We start from the raw sequence: 23,910 nt of genomic DNA, 5'->3' as shown, positions 1-23,910 counted from the left end.
GACTCCATTGATTGGGTAGCAGTTAACTTTATTACCAGTCATAATTGTCAGCTTTCAACCAGCAGAAGTTACCCACCCCCAACTTTGTCTTCTTGAAGGGTACACGTTGTGTTGTCCTTCCTGTTTATTGTGTGATCCTTAGCTGAAAAGGGGTCCCATTGCATGGGACCTAAAAGTGGGTGGAGGAAGCAGCAGGCCAGCAGGAATGGGGATGTGGCCATAATCCAGCAAGGGGGAAAGACCATCACTCTATTCTCTTCCCGGACCAGTGAGAGCTTTACCAAGGAACTAGTGCCTCCTGCCCAGAGACTCCCAAGACAGCTCAGGAGAAGGGCCAGCCCCCAAGGGGAGAGAACACTGTCTATATGTTCTCTCCCCCAACTAAACTCATGGTTAGTCATGAGAGGAAGCCCCTGTTCTCCCCACATCTTTACTTGCCCTCCAACCCCACTCTGCCAGTTTCTCCCAAGCATGCCTACAACTCAGAATAAAGTTCCCTTTGTTACTCAGGTGGCTGAGTAACAAAGCCACCAACACTATGGATGGTGGCCCCCAACACTATGTCCAGGTCCTAAGCCCTGGAACCCTGCGAGTGTGGCCTTATTTGAAAAAAAGGTCTTTGCAGGTGTAATCAGGTTAAGCACCTCAAGATGAGATCATTCTGAATTTAGGATGGGCTCTATATCCAATGACAGGTGTCATAAGAAAAAAAACCATGGAGATTTGAGACAGACACAGGCGAGGAGGCCATGTGAAGACGGAGGCAGACTGCAGTGATTCAGCCACAAGCCAAGGATAGCCAGGAGCCACCAGAAGCTGGGCGAGGCAGGGAAGGACCCTCCCCTAAAGCCTTGGAAGGGAGCACAGCCTTGTGACACCTTTATTTTGGACTTCTGGCTTCCAGAACTAGGAGAGAATAAATTTCTGTTGTTTTAAGCCACCCAGCTCGTGGTGATTTGCTACAACAGTCATAGGAAACTCATACACTGCCTTTCTTGCTGGTCGGTCCCAGACTCTCAGAGGTCCCCCAAGGTCAAGGTGTCTCCCTGATACCACTCCTGCGCTGCTCTAGAAGAGCCCATTGAGATAGGACCGCTGCCTGGTTACCTGAGCCCAAGCCATCTGAGTAACAAAGGGAACTTTATTCTGAGTTGTAGGCATGCTGGGGAGAAACTGGCAGAGTGGGGTTGGAGGGCAAGTAAAGATGGGGCGAGAACAGGGGCTACCTCTCATGACTAACGATGAGTTCTCCTGTCCCCGTGGGATGACTTCACAGCCCTCGCATGTGACACCCCTGCGCCAGGGCCCAGTATCGATTGTCCGTCAACACTACTGTTTTCCTGGTGCCAGGCCATCCGGACCCCTGGATCTATTTCAGTTGGAAGTATGACCTAAGACTTGGAAGGCAGAATCCGAGTTTCCAAGAAGCCATACAAACGTAAGCAGAGGAGGGCCTTAGCGATGGCATCCAAACCCTTTATTTTATAAGAGAAAATGAGACACATTGGGTACCCTAGTTAAAGCATTTTCATCTTTTGTTTTCACTTCCTCAAGCCACGTGCTGTGGGTCCCCCAGCCCTACCCGCCCTGATCGCCAGCCAGCTTATCAGCACCAGGGATGAGCTGCATTCTCAAATAACCAGGCAAGAGGCCTGCGATAGGGCAGGAGAAAATGGAATAAAGACCCTAATCTTAACACGAATTTACTTTCAGTCTTGCTCCTTCCTCCCCCAAACGTGGGCTGCTCCCCTGACACCCCCTTCTTCTCCTCCAGGCCGGTTTCTGACCCAAGCCTCCTGAATCTGCCCAGTGGGGGAGGCGATAAGGAGCACAGTCCCGTGTCCAGGGAGTAGGAGGGCTGCCTACTCACCCGCCCGCAGGAAGGCCGGGCGGTCAATAGGGCGGCCACAGGAAGAAGTGCGGGGGCGGCAGCGGCGGCGGCAGCGGCGGGGGAAAGACGGGCAGGGGCCAGCGGTCGATGGGCGCGGGCGGCGCCACCAGGCTGAAGGACGAGGGCCGGGCGGGCAACGGCGGCAGTGGCAGCGGGGGCGCCTCGGCCAAGAGGGGCGGGTGGCCGCGCGCGCCCACGGGCCCAGGCGTGGCGGCGATAGCGGCCTCGGGCAGCGGCGGCAGCGGCAAGTGCCCAGGCGGCGGCGCGGGCGCGGGCAGGCGCGGCAGGTCCTGCAGGGCGAGAGCACCGGCGGGAAGCGCGGGCGCACAGGCTTCAGGTGGTAGCTCGGGCAGCGAATGGTGGACGATGGGGCCCCAAGGCGCCAGCGGCTCGGGTCGCAGCGGGAGAGCGGGAAGCGGGGGCAGCTCGGCCAGGGCAAGCGCCGAAGGCGGCGGTAGCGGCCCGGGTTTCAGGTCGGGAGGCAGGCCCGGCAGCGGGGGGTGCGGCAGGGTCGGCGGGGGCGGCGGGGTCAGGGACAGCGACGCGCGGGCCCGGCCCAGCCGCGAGTGAGCGCGGGCGCGGGCGAGCCGCGGGTGCGAGCGGGAGCGTGAGAGCCGCGTAGCCAGCTTGGCCGCTGCTGCCGCGCCAGGGCCCTGCGCGAGCTGCGGGCCACGGCCTCATCCCTCCCGCCGGTGGCCACGCACCGCAGGGCGGACAGCCGGGCCAATCGGAGCCGCACGTCCCAGCCAATCAAGAGCCAGTGCGCTTGACGCGTCTCTCCCCCCGGAGACCGGGCGCTGCACACGCGCAGCGGGCGCCCCCACCTGGCCGGAGCTGAGCCTCTGCAACACCCTCTGCCGCCCCGCCCCGTGCGCGAGGCGGCCAATGAGGAGAGAGTGTGTTGTTCTCTTTTTGGGTTTGCCCTTCGTGATTCCGGACTGAGGTGCTTACCTGTGGGTCAAGATCTACGCAGATTTCCACTCAGTTATGGTATAGAAAAGATATAACGATATCAATTCAAAAGCAAAGTTTGACATGTAGCATTTGTTAACGTTACTAAGAACAGTTGTAAATGACAGGTGAGAATCAGAAAAAAACAAAAGAACGGAATATAGAAACCTTTACTAGAACAATATTAGCACACTTCTAGGCAGGTTAGGAAGATATCACCCGCTGCCCTCACTGAGGCAGTCTGCTCGGTGGCCCCTGTGTCTAGATGTTGGCTCCTAACCCTGTTCTCCAGTAAAGAGATGATGTTTATTCCATGCCTTGGGGAAGAGAAATACAAGATGAGACACGTGGGATATTTTTAAAGAATCAGTAGTTCTATGAAAAAGCAAAAGCCTATGATTCTCAAGTAGAGCAAATCAAATGTGGTAGGCTAAGAGAAGTTAGGCTGGAATTCTGATAATGTTTACAGAATCTCCTAATGGTTGATCAACCCAAAACCTTGTATATACTGTGGTGAGGTTTTGATCTACACCTAAGCTATCGTAAGCCAGGCCATAAGGTGAGCTGAGTTCCTCAGAGGATGCCAAATCCCCTGAACTCTATTCATTTTGCATGCTCAAATTAAAACTTCACCAGGTTGCAAAGAGGTGTGGGTTTAGAAAGGCTCAGCAGAACACAGAGACTCAGAGACTGATCCTGGGACTGGCCAGGCTCTGCGTCCAAGTTCAGAAGAGCAGGGCAGTCCCCAGTTGTGCAACTCCTAGCAGGACCCAGGCTAGGAGAGTAATTTGCTTCCGTACTCCCGGGTGAGTAAATTTGTAATCATGAGAGGAGAAAATAAAGCAATCCAGTAGCATTGATACTGATAGTGGATTAATTGGCTTTTTAAGATGGTTGAAAGCATTCAGTAATCTGCGACATTAAATGTCTGATTTATTCATTTCCAAGAGCCCTTTAAGTGCTTAGGAAGAAATTACTGGTTGGATTTTCGTTACTTCCCCTCCCCTCGCCATCAAGAGATCAAATAGATTATATGTGTAATTGTTCGAAGTGTCTAAAGGGAATTGATTAATCAGGCGTGTAAGGCATGCTAAATATTTAGGGGGTTGTCGATCTGTCAAACTTATATTTAGCATTAATCGAAGGATATAAAAGTGAATTTTACATCCAAATTATAAGATTAATCAATATAATGACATTCCAAAGCAACTGTAAAGGCTTAAGGAAAATGAGATTTTAGTTTAATAACTTTAATAGATTATAAATTAAGACACAAATAATGCATAAGTCCCCTAACTTGGATGTGGCTCTCCCGCTAGATTGTGACCACGTAATGCCCCTCCCCAAGGGCAGGCCCAAATCTGTCCTGTCCTCACGGTCTCTCCCACTGGAGCCAAGCCCCTGGCACATAGCCACACTGTTCATTGAATGAATGAATAAGGTGCAGGGTGGAGGCTGCAGGCTGAGTCTCCCCTCCCCACCTCCCAGGCAAACAGAGGCAAACAGGAAAGCGCAAGGCCTTTATTAATACTTCCAGCCTGCAGGAGACTCCAGGCTAGAGGCCAGGCCCGAGGAGCTGGTCTTCCTTGCCCAGCAGACCAGGCTGTGGTCCAGAGGCGCTCAGGATGGGCAGTGGATGGGCCCGGACGCTCAGCATTTCCCAAGAGGGCAATGGCCTGGGAAGAGGTAGAGCAGAGCCCAGGTGTGGTCTGGCTCCCCCCTTACCGTCTGGGCGGGGGAGCTGAGCCCTGTCCCCTTTCTGGTCTCTGAGGTCAGTCACTTAGCAGACACCTACAGGTGGCCTGAGAGCCTGCCATCCCTCCTCCCAAGGGCTGAGGGCATCCTGGAGGGGTGACAACGGTGGCACGGGGAGAGTGGGGGACAGGGCCACTGTGCTCCCTCTCACCTCCGTAGCCATTTTCCAGGGGGCTACTGCTGCCTCTCTTCACCTCAGGGCCCCCTAAGGTACACACAGACAAGCCAGGAGACCCGGGTCACAGGAGGACTTCAGGGTGCTCCTGCTCCCCCCAGTTTCACCCCAGGCCCTGGGAGACCCCACTCACCGAAGGGCCCGGGGCCCAGGTCTGGGCTCAGCTGCCCATAGGGCCCTGGGGGGAGGGACAGAAGGTGGGAGCACTGAGTTCTCGATGGCCCTTGTTCTGGTCTGTCACCTTCCCATGTTAGTCCAGGTTCCGGGCTCATGCTCAGGGCCCTTGCTCTACTGGCCCCTCCTCTAGCCCCATCCATTCCGGGCTATCCCATCTTGTCCCCCTCCCACTCCCTCCACCACAAATGCCCCCTCCATATCTGTAGGGCTGTGGGGTGGTCCTGGGTCCAGGATCCAGCTCCCTAATGCCACCCCTCACCCTCCCCTACAACGCTCTTGCGCACACCCCATTACCTGGCTGGCTCCGGATCCCTGGATATACACCTCTGGCCCCATATCCGGGCTTCAAGGAGGTCCCCCAGGTCTGGAGGGAGGGCCAAGGAGAGCCCCTCAGGGCCTTGGCCTGACCTGCAGGAGGAGAGCTGGCCTGGGAACCCCTGCCCATTGGGGCTAGACATCCAGAATGCCTGTCCTCCCAGGGTCTCAGAGCCCCCCCACCCCAGCCTGGTCCCCACAGCTCCTGCCAGATTCACTCTGCTCCCTGCGCTCTCGTTTCTTACCATTTCCTTCAGGGGCCGGAGCTTCCACTTTGGGGTACAACAGGGCTTCCTCGCCGTACCCTGCAAGGAACCACATGATTCCTGCCCAGCCCCTGGAACCCCTGCCCTTCACCCCCTGAACTCTTCCCTCAGTCTGACTCACCGTTCCTAAAGCCAGTGGCCCCAGGGAACCCTGGAGGAGGAAAGAGGTCAGAGGCAGGAACAGCTCCTGAGCCCGGAATCCCCCCACTCGCCCCCCCAGGTACCTGGCTGCAGGAGGGCCTCAGGGAAGACCCCAGCTCCCAGACCACCATTCCTGTAACTAAAACCTGCTTGAGAGAGATTGGAGAGGGGTTGGGGGGTGGGTAGCAGTGGGAGGGCCAGGGTAACCAGCTCATGGAGAGACAGAAAGACTGATTGACTCAGAGGCCACCTAGAGAGGCCTGTCACATACCCCCACCTTCAGCAAGCTAACTTTATGCAACTTTGGGGTCCCACCTTCCGGAAGCCTTCCCTGACCTCCCTCTGGGCAGCTTCCCTTTCCACCTGGCCTCAGTCTACCCTCTCCTGCAAAGGATCGCACCTGGTTCTGGCCACCATTATGGCCCAGTGCATAGTAAATATTTGCTGAGTGAATAAGGAAAGAGACAGACAGACATGACGAAAGACAGCAACCAGGAGGGCTCGCCGTGAGGGAGGTGCCAGTTCATGTCCAAGATGAGGGCCCTTGGGGCTCACCGATTTTCTGGGGTTTGAGGCCACCACCAAAGCCTGGGGCAGAGGAAACGGGGGTCAGACATGGTTGGGCCAGAGATAGCCAAAAGAAGGGAGGGGAGAGAAGGGAAAAGAACTCAGATGAAGGGCCTTCTCACCCAGTTCTGCTCCCGGTCCATAGCCATTCAAAGGCCGGTACCCTGTGAGGAGAATGGAGATCAGTGGGGAGGACCCAAGTTTTCCCCCCAAGTATGGGCTTTAAGGACTCTGAGGAGGAAGAAGGGACTCTCCCTATCCACAGGGACAGGAATGAGAAGAAATGAGTTTAGAAAGCAGCAAGAGAGAGGGAGGGTAGACTCATGGAGGGACTTCCTGGCCTGAAGGGTGATGGGGGAGTGACCCTGATCTGGCATGGGGACAGAGGCAGACAAACTCACACCTGCTTTCTGAGGTTTCAGTCCCCACTGGATGGCTGGAGTCGGAGCTAGGAAGAAAGCCACGGCACAGGAGTGAGCCCAGGGCCCAGCATGTTAGGAATGCTGCAGCCTGCAATGAGGGCTGGGCTCGGGGGAGCTGCCATATTGAGGGTGACATGGGGTCTCAGGGCCAGAGTTCAGGCTTTTCTTGAGCTGGCTCAGGGTGACGAGCCTCAGTCTCAGCTGGAGAATGGGCATGGGGGCTTCTGAGCAGCTCCGCCAGGCCCAGCCCCCACCAGGGACCAGGTACATGCCACACTGTGCCCCGCCTCCACACTGACCTGGGAACTTGCCATTCTGCACTGGGGGAGGGGGCTGGGATTTCAGGCCCCAGCCAGCTGCTCTATCAGAAGGGACCCCGGCAGTGGGAAGCCTGGGGAGAAGTAATGGAGGAACCTTCCCATTGCAGGGACCTAGATGGGAGAGCAAGGGAGAGGCCAGTGAACCTGCCAGCCAGCGCCTCCTCCAGGCTGGCCTCCTGGCCTTGGACTGGCCAAGCCACCAGACTGCCGTGGCTTCCAGGGCAGACAGTTTCCAAGGGGGGGGTCATTGTCCAGGCCAGAAAAAGCCCAGTTCCTGTGGGTCACAGCCTGCTTTGGGGACCAGGTGACCCACCCACCTGACAGGGTTCCTGCTGTCCCACCCAGCCCCTCTGCCTTCCAGCAACATCCTTCCTACCTCCCTCTTGCCCACACCCCAGCCCGGGGAGCCTCACCTGGCTGTGCCCCCAGCCCATTTCCGTTGCCATATCCTGGAGAGGAAAAGCAGGGGTTTGAGGGGCAGTATTTGGTGGTGGTAGTGGTGGTGGGGATCTGGAAGGAAAGGCAGAAGAAAATGCAGGACAGATAGGGGATTCTCTCACTTGCCTGGCTTCTGAGGTTTCACACCCACTCCCAGACCTGAAGGAGAAACAGAAAGAGCTTCAGAGGGGACCAGCCCTAGGACTGAGCTCTCTTTCCCCTCTGTTGAGACCCGCATTGTACTCACCTGGTGGGACCCCATTCCCTGGAATGTATCCTGGGAGGAAAAGCAAAAATGAGGGCAGAGGCTGGGGTGGGGGAGATTTCAGAGGGAGGGAACAGAGGGGCAGGGATGGGCTCACCTGGCTTTGGAGGTCTCACGCCCACTCCGAGGCCTGGGGAGAGACAGAGGGAGGCTGAGTGACAGGTGGACCCCACTGCGCCCCTTCTCTTCCCCGGGCCCCATGGGGCTCTGTACTCCCTCTTCCTCTCCCCCTACCTCCCAGAACTCCACACCTGCCCTGCCTCCCTCACCTGGCTGGGCCCCTTCACCAGGGAAGGCTCTAGCTCCCATCCCATTCCTGTAAGCTGGGGAGACAGGGTGGGCGTTGTGAGGGGGGCGGGGTGGAGGGAGTAGACAGTTTCTGGGGTAGAGAGGAGTGAGGAGTCCAATTCTGATACCAATTCCAATTCTGGGGGTTTTCCAACACCACCAAGCAATTCTCAGATACCAGTTGGGTGTCCTCGAATTTAACTCAATTCTGACACCATCTACCTGGAGATACTGCCAGACCCCACAGGGGAAGGGCTCTGTCCCACAATACTGTTCTCTCCTCCCACTTCCAGTCCAGGGCACCTGTGCTTCTGACCAACCAGCTATATAAATCGGAGGCTCCCATGACCCCTTCTTTGGGTTCAATTAGCTTTCTAGAGTGGCTCACAGAACTCAGGAAAACAGTTCACTTCCCGGATCCCAGGTTTATTATAAAAGGACACAATTCGGGAACATCCGGATGAATGAGATGCTTAGGACAGGTATGCGGGAAGGTGCTCACCCCTTCCTGGTTTACCAACCAGGAAGGAAGCTCTCCCAACCCAGTTCTTTGGGTGTTTATAGAGGTTCATGACGATAGATTAAATCATTGGCCACTGCTGACAGCTCAAACCCCAGCCCTGCCCCCTCGCCAGAGGTCAGGGGGTGGGACTGAAAGTTGCAACCTTTCAATCACAAACTGGGTTCCCCCGGCAATCAGCCCCCACCGTTTGGTAACCTAGGGGCTTTCAAAAAGTCACCTCCACACAACAAAACACACCTTGAGCCCTGCCATCACTTAGGAAATTCCAAGACTTTTAGGAGCTAGCTCTATGCCAGGGATGGAAGACCAAATCAATATTTCTTCTTGTAAATCACAGTATCACACTGGGGGTAGAGAGAAAGGCTTTACCTGGTTTCTGAGGCTTCGTGACCTCACTGATGCCTGGGGAAGAGAAGGGAGCAGGTGAGGGACCCATTACCCACCGACCAGGCCTCTCCTCCAGAACCCGGCATTTGGAACCCAGGGCCCACCCCACCAGCAGCCCATTGCATTACCGGGTCCGTGGCCAATGGGAACCGCAGGGCCTGTGAGGACAGGAGAGGGAGAAGCAACAGGAGGCTTGGAGCTGGGATGCCTTTTATAGCAGTTTAGGAACCAGACATCCAGGGGCTTCCTGTCTCTTGCCACCACTTCCATTGAATCACCAACACAAGTTCCCCAAGTCCAGCAGGAGCTCACAAGGGGACCTCAGAACAGCGTCTAGATGACAACCACCCCCTGCCCAGTGACGCCTCCTCCTCTCCCACTCTGCAGCTATCTCAGACCCTTGTACCACCTGGACCAATTCTGAGCTGGGGGACAAGTGCAGCGGGACAGGTAAGCAGGTGATTTGGGACACTAGTTAGGTGGGGTGAAGGGCTGGCCATGATCACCCCTCAGAGCCAAGCCAGAGCCAGGGTCCTCAGTCTCTCCCCACTCCTCTAAATCATTCATCAATCCTGCCCCTCAAAAGCCTGGTGGAAGGCAGGATAGGACACCCAGATGCGGACCCCCACCCCAGACCCCACCAGTCTCACCTGGCTGGGCTCCCAGTCCGTTCCCGAATCCTGGGGGAGACAGATGAAGTGGGGTGTGAAAAGAGGGCGTGGAGCTCAGAGTTTTGGGGCAGTGGAGAGAGGACAGGCGGGGTGAGGCTCACCTGGCTTCTGGGGTTTCACACCTGCTCCAAAGCCTGCTGGGGAGACAGGCAGCAGCAGGTGAGGGACCCAGGCCCCATCCCTGCGCCTCCCCAGAACCCCGGCCGGCCCCTACCTGGTCCATAGCCAATTTGAGCTGCAGGGCCTGTGGGGAGAAGACATGGGGAATGATCAAGCTGGCCCTGGGCGGGACTGAGGGGCTGGGGCAGCACTGGGGGTCCCTCGGTCTTGCCTCCCACTCCTCTCCCCATGGTCCTCGGTGCCCCTGACACCCTCACGCCTGAAGCAGGTAGCGCCCCTCTTCTCACAGTCATGCACACACTCAGCTCAACGCCCTTAGTGCTGAGGGAGGTGGTGACAGAGAGAGAGGCCTGAGAGAGATGACGAGGCCCAGGATGGCTGTCCTCTCGCCTGGCCCAGGAGTTTCACACCCCTAGGCCCGGGGAGCAGAGAGGCTGACATCAACTCCACCAGGCACCCCCCCGCCCCCCACCCCACCTGCCAGGCCCCAAGCCTCTGGCCTCCTGGTCCATGTGCCCCCCAGCTCTTGCTTCTCTCCACTCTTTCTACCCCTCAGCACCCAGGCCCTGCTGCCCTCACCTGGCTGGGCTCCTAAACCGTTTCCCTTACCATATCCTGGGGAGGAAAAACAGGGGTGGGTGTGAGGACCAGCGTGTGCAGGGGTTCGAGAGGAGGCAGGACAGTGTCAGGCAGCTTCAGAGACAGGCCAGGGGTGTGAGGAGGGTCTCTCCCCTCTCCTGGCCTCTTAGGTTTCACGTGCCCCTCAGGGCACAGGCCAACCCTCTATTTCCCCACCACTGGGCACCCAGCTCTCTGCCCCCCTGGCTTCCTGGCTGAGCTCCTAACCCTCCCCTCTTCCTCTAAAAACTCTGGGTTCTGGCCCCAGAGACGGCCCAGTGGTTTCCAGATACAGAGGCATGAATAGGGGTGCCCTGACTTCAGGGGATATGTGGATAGAGGCAAGACCACGGCGGGACTCACCTGGCTTCTGGGGTTTCATGGCCCCCCCAAAGCCTGGAGGAGATTTGGGGGAAGGTGAGGGACTCGGCAGCCCCATCTCAGGGCCACCCCAGGACTTCCCCACTCTGCTCCTACCTGCTCCATATCCGTTCTGGGTTGCTGGGCCTGGGGGGAGAGAGGAAGGGTGAGCTGGGAGGACTGGGGGTCTGGCTGAGGTGGAGGTGAAGGTCCTCCCTGTTGTCCTAAGCCAGGAAGCTGGAATCCTAGAGGTTTCCTCCCAGCACCCTCTCAATTATTCACCAACCTGCCCCCCAAGGCCTGGGAGGGAGGCGAGTAGGAGGCCCTGACGCAGACCTCCGCACCTCACCTAGCCGGGCTCCCAGCCCATTGCCGTTCCCGAATCCTGGGGGCACAGACTGTAAGAGGGGGATGGGGTCTGTGAACTTTGAGGGAGACAGAGACACAGGCAGGGGTGACACTCACCTGGCTTCTGAGGTTTCATACCCCCTGCAATGCCTGGGGGAAAATGGGGAGCAGATAATGAAATTTGGAGCCCCCCATCTCAAACCACTCCCAACACCCCACCATCCTGACTCCAGCTTGTCTCAACCTATCAGTACCTGCTCTGTAGCCATTCTGCGCTGGGGGACCAGTGGGGCGGGAGGGGTGAGCAGGGGATTTGGGACCCAGGTTAAGGTGGGGTGAAGGCCTGGCTTATAGTCTCCTCTTAGTGCCAAAGCAGAGCCAGGGGTCCTCAGTCTCTCCCCAGCCCTCTAAATCATTCATCAATCCTGCCACCCAAACTTCTGGTGGGAGGCGGAACAGGACACCCAGACGTGGACACCCACCCCAGTCGCCACCAGTCTCACCTGGCTGGGCTCCCAGCCCATTCCCAAATCCTGGGGGAGACAGATGAAGTGGGGTGTGAAAAGAGGGCGCGGAGCTCCAAGTTTTGGGGAGGTGGAGAGAGGACAGGCGGGGTGAGGCTCACCTGGCTTCTGGGGTGTCACACCTGCTCCAAAGCCTGCTGGGGAGACAGGCAGCTGCAGGTGAGGGACCGGGGCCCCATTCCTGCACCTCCCCAGAACCCCGGTCGGCCCCTACCTGGTCCATAGCCAATTTGAGCTGCAGGGCCTGTGGGGAGAAGACGTGGGGAATGATCAACCTGGCCCTGGACTGGGCTGAGGGGCTGGAGCAGCACTGGGGGTCCCTCGGTCTTGCCTCCCACTCCTCTCCCCATGGTCTTCGGTGCCCCTGACACCCTCACGCCTGAAGCAGGTAGCGCCCCTCTTCTCAGAGTCATGCACAGACCCAGCTCAACGCCCTTAGTGCTGAGGGAGGTGGTGACAGAGAGAGAGGCCTGAGAGAGATGACGAGGCCCAGGATGGCTGTCCTCTCGCCTGGCCCAGGAGTTTCACACCCCTAGACCCGGGGAGCAGAGAGGCTGACATCAACTCCACCAGGCCCCCCCGACCCCCACCCTCCAGGCCCCAAGCCTCTGGCCTCCTGGTCCATGTGCCCCCCAGCTCTTGCTTCTCTCCACTCTTTCTACCCCTCAGCACCCAGGCCCTGCTGCCCTCACCTGGCTGGGCTCCTAAACCGTTTCCATTACCATATCCTGGGGAGGAAAAACAGGAGTGGGCGTGAGGGCCAGCGTGTGCAGGGGTTCGAGAGGAGGCAGGCAGCTTCAGAGACAGGCCAGGGGTGTGAGGAGGGTTTCTCCCCTCACCTGGCCTCTTATGTTTCATGTGCCCCCTCAGGGCACAGGCCAATCCTCTATTTCCCCACCACTGGGCACCCAGCTCTCTGCCCCCCTGGCCTCCTGGCCAAGCTCCTAACCCTCCCCTCTCCCTCTAAGAAGCCTGGACTCTGGCCCCAGAGACGGCCCAGTGGTTTCTAGATCCTGGAGAGACATGTGGATGCTTGAATAAAGGGTGCTCTGGCTTCAGGGGATATGTGGATAGAGACAAGATGGCAGTGGGACTTACCTGGCTTCTGGGGCTTCATGGCCCCCCCAAAGCCTGGAGGAGATTTGGGGGAAGGTGAGGGACTCGGCAGCCCCATCTCAGGGCCACCCCAGGACTTCCCCACTCTGCTCCTACCTGCTCCATATCCGTTCTGGGTTGCTGGGCCTGGGGGGAGAGAGGGAGGGTGAGCTGGGAGGATTGGGGGTCTGGCTGAGGTGGAGGTGAAGGTCCTCCCTGTTGTCCTAAGCCAGGAAGCTGGAATCCTAGAGGTTTCCTCCCAGCACCCTCTCAATTATTCACAAACCTGCCCCCCAAGGCCTGGGAGGGAGGCGGGTAGGAGGCCCTGACGCAGACCTCCTCACCTCACCTGGCCGGGCTCCCAGCCCATTGCCGTTCCCGAATCCTGGGGGCACAGATTGTAAGAGGGGGATGGGGTCTGTGGACTTTGGGGGAGACAGAGACACAGGCAGGGGTGACACTCACCTGGCTTCTGAGGTTTCATACCCCCGGCAATGCCTGGGGGAAAATGGGGAGCAGGTGATGGATTCTGGAGCCCCCATCTCAAACTACTCCCAACACCCCACCATCCTGACTCCAGCTTGTCTCAACCTATCAGTACCTGCTCTGTAGCCATTCTGTGCTGGAGGACCAGTGGAGCGGGAGGGGTGAACAGGGGATTTGGGACCCAGGTTAAGGTGGGGTGAAGGCCTGGCTTATAGTCTCCTCTTAGTGCCAAAGCAGAGCCAGAGATCCTGCAGGCTCTCCCCAGTCCTCTAAATCATTCATCAATCCTGCCCCCCAAACTTCTGGTGGGAGGTGGGCAGGACACCCAGATGCGGACCCCCACCCCAGACCCCACCAGTCTCACCTGGCTGGGCTCCCAGCCCATTCCCGAATCCTGGGGGAGACAGATGAAGTGGGGTGTGAAAAGAGGGCGTGGAGCTCCAAGTTTTGGGGAGGTGTAGAGAGGACAGGCGGGGTGAGGCTCACCTGGCTTCTGGGGTTTCATACCTGCTCCAAAGCCTGCTGGGGAGACAGGCAGCAGCAGGTGAGAGACCCGGGCCCCATTCCTGCACCTCCCTAGAACCCTGGTCGGCCCCTACCTGGTCCATAGCCAATTTGAGCTGCAGGGCCTGTGGGGAGAAGACGTGGGGAATGATCAATCTGGCCCTGGGCGGGACTGAGGGGCTGGGGCAGCATGGGGGTCCCTCGGTCTTGTCTCTCACGCCTGTCCCCATGGTCCTCGGTGCCCCTGACACCCTCACGCCTGAAGCAGGTAGCACCCCTCTTCTCACAGTCATGCACAGACCCAGCTCAACGCCCTTAGTGCTGAGGGAGGTGGTGACAAGAGAGAGAGGCCTGAGAGAGATGACGAGGCCCAGGATGGCTGTCCTCTTGCCTGGCCCAGGAGTTTCACACCCCTAGGCCCGGGGAGCAGAGAGGCTGACATCAACTCCACCAGGCCCCCCCACACCCCGACCCTCCAGGCCACAAGCCTCTCGCCTCCTGGTCCATGTGCCCCCCAGCTCTTGCTTCTCTCCTCCCTCTCTACCCCTCAGCACCCAGGCCCAACTGCCGTCACCTGGCTAGGCTCCTAAACCGTTGCCCTTACCCTATCCTGAGGAGGAAAAACAGGAGTGGGCGTGAGGGCCAACGTGTGCAGGGGTTCGAGAGGACGCAGGCAGCTTCAGAGACAGGCCAGGGGTGTGAGGAGGGTCTCTCCCATCACCTGGTCTCTGAGTTTTCACGCCCCCTTCAGGCCACAGGCCAACCCTCTATTTCCCCACCACTGGGCACCCAGCTCTCTGCCCCCCTGACCTCCTGGCCGAGCTCCTAACCCTCCTCTCTCCCTCTAAGAAGCCTGGACTCTGGCCCCAGAGAAGGCCCAGTGGTTTCTAGATCCTGGAGAGACATGTGGATGCTTGAATAAAGGGTGCTCTGGCTTCAGGGGATATGCGGATAGAGACAAGAGGGCAGTGGGACTTACCTGGCTTCTGGGGCTTCATGGCCCCCCCAAAGCCTGGAGGAGATTTGGGGGAAGGTGAGGGACTCGGCAGCCCCATCTCAGGGCCACCCCAGGACTTCCCCACTCTGCTCCTACCTGCTCCATATCCGTTCTGGGTTGCTGGGCCTGGGGGGAGAGAGGGAGGGTGAGCTGGGAGGATTGGGGGTGGCTGAGGTGGAGGTGAAGGTCCTCCCTGTTGTCCTAAGCCAGGAAGCTGGAATCCTAGAGGTTTCCTCCCAGCACCCTCTCAATTATTCACAAACCTGCCCCCCAAGGCCTGGGAGGGAGGCGGGTAGGAGGCCCTGACGCAGACCTCCTCACCTCACCTGGCCGGGCTCCCAGCCCATTGCCGTTCCCGAATCCTGGGGCACAGATTGTAAGAGGGGGATGGGGTCTGTGGACTTTGGGGGAGACAGAGACACAGGCAGGGGTGACACTCACCTGGCTTCTGAGGTTTCATACCCCCTGCAATGCCTGGAGGAAAATGGGGAGCAGGTGATGGATTCTGAAGCCCCCATCTCAAACCACTCCCAGTACCCCACCATCCTGACTCCAGCTTGTCTCAACCCATCGGTACCTGCTCTGTAGCCATTCTGCACTGGGGGACCAGTGGGGCGGGAGGTGTGAGCAGGGGATTTGGGACCCGGGTTAAGGTTGGGTGAAGCAATGGCCATTGTCTCCCCTTGGAGCCAAGACAGAACCAGAGGTCCTCAGTCTCTCCCCACTCCTCTAAATCATTCACCAATGTTACCCCTCAAAGGCCTGGTGGGAGGCGGGACAAGACACCCAAACGCGGACCCGCACCCCAGACCCCACCAATCTCACCTGGCTGGGCTCCCAGCCCGTTCCCGAACCCTGGGGGAGACAGATGAAGTAGGGTGTGATTGTAGGGTGGGGAGCTCCAAGTTTTGGGGAGGTGGAGAGAGGATAGGCGAGGTGAGGCTCACCTGGCTTCTGGGGTGTCACACCTGCTCCAAAGCCTGCTGGGGAGACAGGCAGCAGCAGGTGAGGGACCCGGGCCCCATCCCTGCGCCTCCCCAGAACCCCGGCCGGCCCCTACCTGGTCCATAGCCAATTTGAGCTGCAGGGCCTGTGGGGAGAAGACGTGGGGAATGATCAAGCTGGCCCTGGGCGGGACTGAGGGGCTGGGGCAGCACTGGGGGTCCCTCGGTCTTGCCTCCCACTCCTCTTCCCATGGTCCTCGGTGCCCCTGACACCCTCACGCCTGAAGCAGGTAGCGCCCCTCTTCTCACAGTCATGCACAGACCCAGCTCAACGCCCTTAGTGCTGAGGGAGGTGGTGACAGAGAGAGAGGCCTGAGAGAGATGACGAGGCCCAGGATGGCTGTCCTCTCGCCTGGCCCAGGAGTTTCACACCCCTAGACCCGGGGAGCAGAGAGGCTGACATCAACTCCACCAGGCCCCCCTGACCTCCACCCTCCAGGCCCCAAGCCTCTGGCCTCCTGGCCCATGTGCCCCCCAGCTCTTGCTTCTCTCCTCCCTCTCTACCCCTCAGCACCCAGGCCCTGCTGCCCTCACCTGGCTGGGCTCCTAAACCGTTTCCCTTACCATATCCTGGGGAGGAAAAACAGGGGTGGGTGTGAGGGCCAGCGTGTGCAGGGGTTCGAGAGGAGGCAGGACAGTGTCAGGCAGCTTCAGAGACAGGCCAGGGGTGTGAGGAGGGTCTCTCCCCTCTCCTGGCCTCTTAGGTTTCACGTGCCCCCTCACGCCACAGGCCAACCCTCTATTTCCCCACCACTGGGCACCCAGCTCTCTGCCCCCCTGGCCTCCTGGCCGAGCTCCTAACTCTCCCCTCTTCCTCTAAAAACTCTGGGTTCTGGCCCCAGAGACGGCCCAGTGGTTTCCAGATACAGAGGCATGAATAGGGGTGCTCTGGCTTCAGGGGATATGTGGATAGAGGCAAGACCACGGCGGGACTCACCTGGCTTCTGGGGCTTCATGGCCCCCGCAAAGCCTGGAGGAGATTTGGGGGAAGGTGAGGAACTCGGCAGCCCCATCTCAGGGCCACCCCAGGACTTCCTCACTCTGCTCCTACCTGCTCCATATCCGTTCTGGGTTGCTGGGCCTGGGGGGAGAGAGGGAGGGTAAGCTGGGAGGACTGGGGGTCTGGCTGAGGTGGAGGTGAAGGTCCTCCCTGTTGTCCCAAGCCAGGAAGCTGGAATCCTAGAGGTTTCCTCCTAGCACCCTCTGAGTTATTCACCAACCTGCCCCCCAAGGCCTGGGAGGGAGGCGGGTAGGAGGCCCTGACGCAGACCTCCGCACCTCACCTAGCCGGGCTCCCAGCCCATTGCCGTTCCCGAATCCTGGGGGCACAGACTGTAAGAGGGGGATGGGGTCTGTGAACTTTGAGGGAGACAGAGACACAGGCAGGGGTGACACTCACCTGGCTTCTGAGGTTTCATACCCCCTGCAATGCCTGGAGGAAAATGGGGAGCAGGTGATGGACTCAGGAACCCCCCATCTCAAACCACTCCCAACACCCCACCATCCTGACTCCATCTTGTCTCAACCCATCGGTACCTGCTCTGTAGCCATTCTGCACTGGGGGACCAGTGGGGCAGGAGGGGTGAGCAGGGAATTTGGGATCGTGGTTAAGGTGGGGGGCAAGTCCTGGCTTACAGTCTCCCCTTAGTGCCAAAGTAGAGCCAGGGGTCCTGCAGGCTCTCCCCACCCCTCTAAATCATTCACCAATGTTACCCCTCAAAGTCCTGGTGGGAGGCGGGACAGGACACCCAGACGCGGACACCCACCTCAGTCCCCAACAGTCTCACCTGGCTGGGCTCCCAGCCCGTTCCCGAATCCTGGGGGAGACAGATGAAGTGGGGTGTGAATGGAGGGCGTGGAGATCTGAGTTTTGGGGAGGTGGAGAGAGGACAGGCAGGGGTGAAGCTCACCTGGCTTCTGGGGTTTCACACCCGCTCCAAAGCCTATTGGGGAGACAGGCAGCTGCAGGTGAGGGACCGGGGCCCCATTCCTGCACCTCCCCAGAGCCCCGGTTGGCTCCTACCTGGTCCGTAGCCAATTTGAGCTGCAGGGCCTGCTGGAAGGAGGTGGAGTCTGGGTACTTACCTCTCTAGGTCTCCACACAACCTCTGGGCATTTCAGCTCTAAGTTTACCCTGGCCCCACCCCATGCATCTGGGTCGCAGACCCTCCCTGCGAGCCTATACTGTCTCAGAGCCTTATTGCCATACCTAGCTGCCTGAGTCCCACCTGGTTGGGTGTCACTGCCTGGAGCCATGTCAACCAGCCAGGAAGGTGGACTTCTTGATGCCCCTCTTCCTTACCAGCCACATGCTGTCAGCCCTAGTTCCTGCCTCCTTGGCCTCCTAGCCATTTCCACCGCCTGCACTGGTTCTTCCTCCTTTTTTCAGTGGGCTATGCCCTCTAGTGGGCAGCCTGGCCACTTGTCACTCTCAGGTGTTTTTCCTGTTTGCCTCAGGCTGCCCTCCTGCCACAGGCTCTGGGAGGGCCTGTCTCCAGCACCTGCCTGGTCTCTGGATGTTTGTTGAATGAGTGTTTCTTGTGGGACATGAAGTCGGGGAGATGGAGGGTTGATCTCACCTGGCTTCTGAGGTTTTAGTCCTTCAAGGCCTGGGGACAAGAAGACGGCTGTCCCTGAGTCCATCTGGCTCCTCTGTCCTCAGAACTAGGGTCAGGTCCCCACAGCATCTATCCCCCAATATGAACCCCTTGCTCCCGAGCTCCAGAGCCTCACCTGGCGGGGCTCCTGCTCCTGGGATGGCCCCAGCTCCTGGTCCGGTCCTGGTCATGAATCCTGGGGAGACAGTGCAAGAGGGAGTAAGAAGAGATTTGGGAACTGGGGGGAGTAGACAGATAAGGAGATACTAGACAGAGGGGGGCTTACCTGGCTTCTGGGGTTTTCCACCCTCTCCATAGCCTGGGGAAGAAATGAGCAGGTGAGCGATTTAGAAGCCCCCATCTCTGGGCCTGCCCCAGAAAATCTCCAGCTTTTATCTTTATACCCCAGAGGCTCCAGCTTCTATCTTTATACCCCAGCCGTCCCCTCTCTATCTAGTCCAAAGCCATTCTGTGCTGTGAGACCTTTTTTGGGGGGTGACACAGGAAAGCTGGGTGGTGCTGAAGTGGAAAGGGCCCTCAGCCTCTCCTACGCTGCTTCACAGCCTAGCTAGATTCACGAGGGGAGGGAGGTGACTGTGGGGAGCTGTGACAGGACAGAAGCTAGGGAGACTGAGTCAGCGAGGTACTGGATCCCCTAGACCCCTCCCTTTCTGGCCTGAGGCTTACAGGTAGTCTGACGCCCGGGGCTTCTTCCTGCCCCCACCTGGCCACCGTGAGTCCAGTTCTGGGCACATTAGCTTCCAGGAGCTAGGACTTTTCACTCTCTACTTAAAACCCCAAGGGTGTGTCCCCAAGCCTCCAGCCCCGTCTCAACCTTGCCACTTCCCGTGGATCCCCCCACAACCCTGACCACAGACCTCAGTGGACTGGGCTTGTGTAGTTCTGGGCTTGTGGGCTGAGCCCAGCAAGTCGTCAGCTGTGTCAGGGTTGACCAGCATGGTCAGCCAAGGCCTGGCTCAGGGCAGGCTCAGAGCTCCTCTGCTAGGAACCAGGGTTGGGGGGTTGCCAGGACCCTGGCCTCTTCCTCTGAGCCCCGCCCCCAGCTACTCCCACCCAGCTGGGCCCTCAGGCCATTGCCAATGGAGAAAAACTGTAGTGTGAGAAGTTGATTTGGGGAGAACTTGGCTGCGACAAGGACAGGGATGGCAGGGGACAGAGTCAAGATGGGGGGACAGGAGGGCAGGGTCTTTGGCTCACCTGGTTTCTGCGGTTTCACACCCCCTCCCAAGCCCAAGAAAAGACCACGCGCCACTGAGACACACCCTACCTCTATCCTCCCCATAGAAATCAATTTTTTGCTCTCCTGATCCCCTAGCTCCTCCCCTCCCTCCTTCCTTGAACTCTACTTCGGCCCAAGTATCCTCACCTGGCTGGGCTCCGACTCCTGGGAAGGCCCTGGCTCCCATCCCATTCCCATTGGCAAATCCTGGGGAGATAGAGCAGGAAAGAGTAAAGAGAGGCCACGTGACAGGGGGTAGATTGGGATGGATAGAAGGAGAGGACAGGGACATAGGGACAGGGTAGGCTCACCTGGCTTTGGAGGTTTTACTCCCCCTCCAATTCCTGTGTAAGAGACAAGCACAGGTGAAGGAGCCTGGAGCTCCCTTGAACCACCAAACCCAAGCATATGCCCCCAGCTCTCACCCCCATCCCCTACCTGGAACCTGGCCACCATTCTGAGCAGCAGGGCCTGTGGAGAGCAGGAGGTCAGAGGCTGGAGCTGGGCCAGTGTGGGCTCAAACGTCCTGTGCTATCCTCACCCCAAGACCTCTGTGATCCCCCCACCCCCCACCCAACAGTTCTCAGGGGTGTGAGAAGGGCCTGGAAGTCTGTAAGACCCTTCCCAAGATCACCACTAAAGGCATAGGAGTGGCCACAGCAGCTCAAAGAAGGAAGCAGTCCCTGGGAGGGTCACACAGTGCCAGAGGTGGGGACAGAGCAGGAAGGAGGGGCTCTCTCCTCACCTGGCTTCTGAGGCTTCATTCCCCCTCCCAGGCCTAGGGAGAAACAGAGAGGTTGACACTCACCCCAACCAGCCCCCCACCAAGAATTCGGTCATGACTCTGACTCCTCTCTCCCTTGCCCTCCCCTCCTTGTAGCCCCTGCCCCAGCCATCCTCAACTGGCAGGGCTCTTGTCCCAGGAAAAGTACTGACTCCTAAACCATTTTTGCTCCTAAATCATGGGGGCACAGACGTAGGCGCTGTAAGGCCTGGGGTGGGCAGGTTTTGGGCACACAGAGGGGTGGGATGGAAATGGGCAGGGAACATTCATGGATAGGGGCAGGCTCTCCACTTACCCGGCTTTGGAGGTTTCATTCCCCCTCCCACGCCTGTGGAGACACAGAGAGACTGAGCCCCTAGCATACCCCCCAAGAACCCAAATCTCCTCTTCTGGTTCCCTGATCCCAGCTCTGCCCCCAACCTTCTCCCTCCCTGAACCCCAGGGTGGTGCTACAGGTATCCTCACCTGGCTGGGTTCCCAGCCCTGGGAAGGCACCAGCTCCCAGCCCATTTCCATATCCTGGGGAGACAGAGCCCAAGGGAAGAATAAGAAGGAGGAAGGAGGAGGCTGGGACTTCAAAGGGAGCCAGGCAGATGGTGAGATGGACAGAGGGGCGGGCATGGACAGCAGGGTCTCACCTGGCTTCTGGGGTTTTGCACCCCCTCCAAAGCCTGGAGAAAGAGATGCAGTAGATGAGGGGAGCCCAGGAGCCCAGCCTCTTCCTGGGGCTCCATAGCCATGATGAAGTGAGGGGTAAGGCAGGGGGGCATTGGGGTCCCAGCTGAGTGATACCCCGTTCTCCCATCCCCAAACCAGATATCAGGAACCCTTATGGTCCTTCCCCCTGCCTCAATGAGTCTCCAGTTCTGCCCTAGAAGAGCCTGGGAGAAGTCCCTCCCAATGCTGACCCCGCCATATCCCCCATGTCTCATCCCTCTTCCCCCACCTCACCTGGATGGGCTGCTGCACCTGGGAAGGCCCCTGCTCCCAGTTCGTTCCCATTCCCAAACCCTGGGGAGATGGGAGGAGGGGGTCAGGGAGGAGTAGGAGGTGATGGGGGGCAGGGCAAAGAGATGGGGAGAGGCAAGCAGGGTGGACGACTCACCCGGCTTGTGGGGTTTCATACCCATTCCAATGCCTGAGAAGGAGATGGAGGTCATGTGAGGGTCTCAGGAGACCCCATTTCAGGGATGCCCCTAAAATCCTGGCCCCAGTGTCCCCCCACTCTGAGCCCACCTATACCTGTTCCATAGCCATTCTGAGCTGGAGAGCCTGTGGGGAGAGGGAAGGATGAACTGGGGAGGTTTGGGGTCCCAGCCGGGGTGGGTGGGCAGGACCCTTGTACCCAGCTGGAAACAGCAAACCTGAAGGCTCCCAATCCCCCCTCCCTGACCCCCCAGAATCATTCACCAATCCTGCCCCTCCCCTCAGGCCTAGAAAGGAGTCTGGGAGAGGACCAACAACCGACCCCAGCACTCTCCCCTGGCTGGGCTCCCAGGCCATTCCCGTTCCCAAATCCTGGGGGAACAGATAGAGGTGAGGGGATGTGAGAGTAAGATGGAGAGAGAGAGAGAGAGAGAAAGAGAGAGAGGGAGGGGAAGAGAGAGAGAGAGAGAGAGAGAGAACCCTGGGGCTGGGCAGGGCTCACCTGGCTTTTGAAGTTTAACACCCACTTGGAAGCCTGGGGGAAACCTAGGGAGCAGGTGAGGGACCCAGGGACTCCCCCCAACCCCGCCAGCCTGGCCTAGGGGCAAGTGAGCCAGGCTTGCCCACCCTGAAGCTGGGCTTAGTGGGATGACACGAGGAACAAGCAGAGACAGGAAAGAGTCGGGGGATGCTCGGGCAGGGTACACAGGTGAGATGACACCAGAACAGTCTTGATGGATTCCGGCGGGGGCGGGGGGGGGGGGCGTGTAAGGGGAAGTGTGTGCAGGAGGGACAAGAGGACACCTGCCAGAAGGGGTCGAAGGTGGGCTTCTCCACCTGGGGGGTGTCAGGCTGTCCCCACGTATTTCTGAGATGGCTGCCTCCCAACCCACAAATCGCATTCGCCCACCCCTTCCCTGCTCCCAGGCCACTGGGGGAGCCGAAGCCTGGGAGGAATTGAGATATTGAGCATAATGGGCAGGAGGGGCCAGGAGCTCGGGGGCGGGGGGAGGGGGGGGGGGAGGGGGGCCCACCCTTACTTGGAGGACAAAGAGCTGCCCTGGCCCTGACCACCCCCTCTGCCAGCTTTACCTGATCTGTAGCCATTCAGCCTCCCTAAGCCTGTGGGGTCAGGGAGAAGGGGGTGACTTAGGAGGGGACAAAGAAGGCCAAATCTGGATGCTTTCCCTCCCACTCTGCAGAGCAAGAGTGCACCACTTTCTCTGGGCCTCAGTTTCCCCTCTGGTCACAGGAGGGGGAGGACAGAACCAAGTGAGCAGACTGGTGGCAAGTGTTCCACAGGGGGTTGTCTGGGCTGTGCTGCTGGGGGCCGGTCCCCCACCCCCTCTTCCTCAGATGTGTGTGCACCTCTCCCTTCCATTCCTACTTCGCAGGGTCTTTGGACCCCTCCCTTCCTGGCAACCTCATCCTCCTCACCCCCCCGAATTTTTCTCTCCAGCAGCTTAGATGCATAAGGTCTCAGGAGAGTGCCCCTTCTTCCACCCTTAGGACCCCACAAATCCCTGGAGTGAAGACCCTTCTGTGAAACTCCACCTCCCCTCCTCCTCCCCTATTCCAGGCTGACCCTACCCCCTCAGGTCCCACCTCTAGGCCTTTGACACTCTTACTTCCAGGGATGTCCTTCCCCTTTCCAGTCACCACCCGCCCCCCATTGAAGACCCAGCTCCAGGCCCCTCTTCTGGGCCCCAGTATTCTAATACCCAGAGTTGAGATTCTGACCCGTATCACTCTGTTCCAAGGGTGCAGGTCTGTGCTCCCCACACTTCAGCCTGCCAGGAAGACAGGGAGGAACCCTGTGCTCTCCCGGGCCCCACATCTGGATCCCAGAGCTGGGGAACATCTGGGGCTGTCCACCAGACTAGGGACAGACTAGGTCCTCTTCCTGGACCCCAGGGCCAGGAGGATGCACTCACCTTTCCCTAGGCCAGGCGACAACCGAGGCAGCCCTGGGGAGCAGGGGTGTGCTGACTCAAGGCAGGGACCCCAGAGACAGAGGAGCAGGACCCAGCCTCCCCAAATCCTACTCAGCCCAGACTTCACACACCCGATCCTCCCTCTCTCTGACCCAATGCTCTACCAAGACCCGCAGCCTCAACCCCAGCTGCCCAGACCCTGCAGCTGCCAGCCGCCTGCCCTCACCGCCTTGCAGACTTTCAGAAGTCAGGCAGAGCAGGAAAAGGGCTGTGAGGAAGGCCCAGGTGCCCATGATGCCTGGCAGAGTGGGAGGGCACACAGCCTTCCCGCCTTTAAACACCTCTGCTGGGTGGGGGCCCTCACCCAGGCCTCCCCACTGGCAGAGGCTCTGCTGTCAGATCCCAGGGGGCCAGACCCCACCTCCCTCTAGAGCAGGAATCCAGTCCTTGGCCTTTCCCCCGCCCCACCCCTCATCCATCATGGGCGCTGACAGCCAGGACAGGCCCCCACCTGGCCCCCAAGCCTCCTCCACCCCTGTCAGGGCCTGGGGCCCTGGCGCCAGGTCTGGAGGCTCAGCTGGTGAGAGCAGGCAGGCACCAG

At 59.0% G+C, this 23,910-nt stretch overlaps 1 protein-coding gene across 1 annotated transcript; it reads right to left on the bottom strand.

The window, feature by feature from the left end:
* Positions 1-4,348: 4,348 nt before the first annotated feature.
* Positions 4,349-23,602, bottom strand: GREP1 (glycine rich extracellular protein 1). The gene is made up of 57 exons (XM_033102122.1): positions 23,536-23,602; positions 23,310-23,342; positions 22,468-22,497; positions 21,472-21,501; positions 21,335-21,367; positions 21,181-21,240; positions 20,868-20,900; positions 20,695-20,748; positions 20,525-20,557; positions 20,191-20,223; positions 19,884-19,916; positions 19,757-19,789; positions 19,593-19,652; positions 18,492-18,524; positions 18,342-18,401; positions 17,632-17,661; positions 17,519-17,551; positions 17,396-17,425; positions 17,145-17,165; positions 17,008-17,040; positions 16,892-16,927; positions 16,660-16,689; positions 16,546-16,578; positions 16,143-16,178; positions 15,665-15,694; positions 15,552-15,587; positions 15,430-15,459; positions 15,046-15,078; positions 12,735-12,764; positions 12,621-12,653; positions 12,215-12,250; positions 11,737-11,766; positions 11,624-11,656; positions 11,116-11,148; positions 10,768-10,797; positions 10,654-10,686; positions 10,252-10,287; positions 9,767-9,796; positions 9,654-9,689; positions 9,532-9,561; positions 9,010-9,039; positions 8,864-8,896; positions 7,781-7,813; positions 7,666-7,695; positions 7,545-7,577; positions 7,394-7,429; positions 6,960-7,091; positions 6,642-6,686; positions 6,361-6,402; positions 6,227-6,259; positions 5,755-5,817; positions 5,652-5,681; positions 5,510-5,569; positions 5,244-5,357; positions 4,906-4,950; positions 4,749-4,802; positions 4,349-4,518 (listed from the first exon to the last, which is right to left on the bottom strand). The coding sequence occupies exons 1-57, from the start codon at positions 23,600-23,602 to the stop codon at positions 4,493-4,495; spliced, it is 2,265 nt and encodes a 754-aa protein (XP_032958013.1). The 3' UTR covers positions 4,349-4,492.
* Between the last annotated feature and the right edge of the window lie 308 nt (positions 23,603-23,910).

The sequence above is a fragment of the Rhinolophus ferrumequinum genome (assembly GCF_004115265.2).
Source record: "Rhinolophus ferrumequinum isolate MPI-CBG mRhiFer1 chromosome 15 unlocalized genomic scaffold, mRhiFer1_v1.p scaffold_54_arrow_ctg1_1, whole genome shotgun sequence".
NCBI lineage: Eukaryota > Metazoa > Chordata > Mammalia > Chiroptera > Rhinolophidae > Rhinolophus > Rhinolophus ferrumequinum.
Note: the sequence above shows the minus strand (reverse complement) of the source record. Positions and strands in the feature narration are given on the sequence as shown.

Coding starts and splice junctions, on each gene's coding strand:
- GREP1 (XM_033102122.1), bottom strand. CDS start 23,602: ATGGGCACCTGGGCCTTCCTCACAGCCCTTTTCCTGCTCTGCCTGACT. Junction 18,525..19,592: donor AGGAGTCGGAGCCCAGCCAG/GTGAGGATACTT, acceptor TTTCTTCCCCAG/GCTATGGAGAGGGTGGAAAA. Junction 9,797..10,251: donor CGGTTTAGGAGCCCAGCCAG/GTGAGGGCAGCA, acceptor TTCTCCCCACAG/GCCCTGCAGCTCAAATTGGC.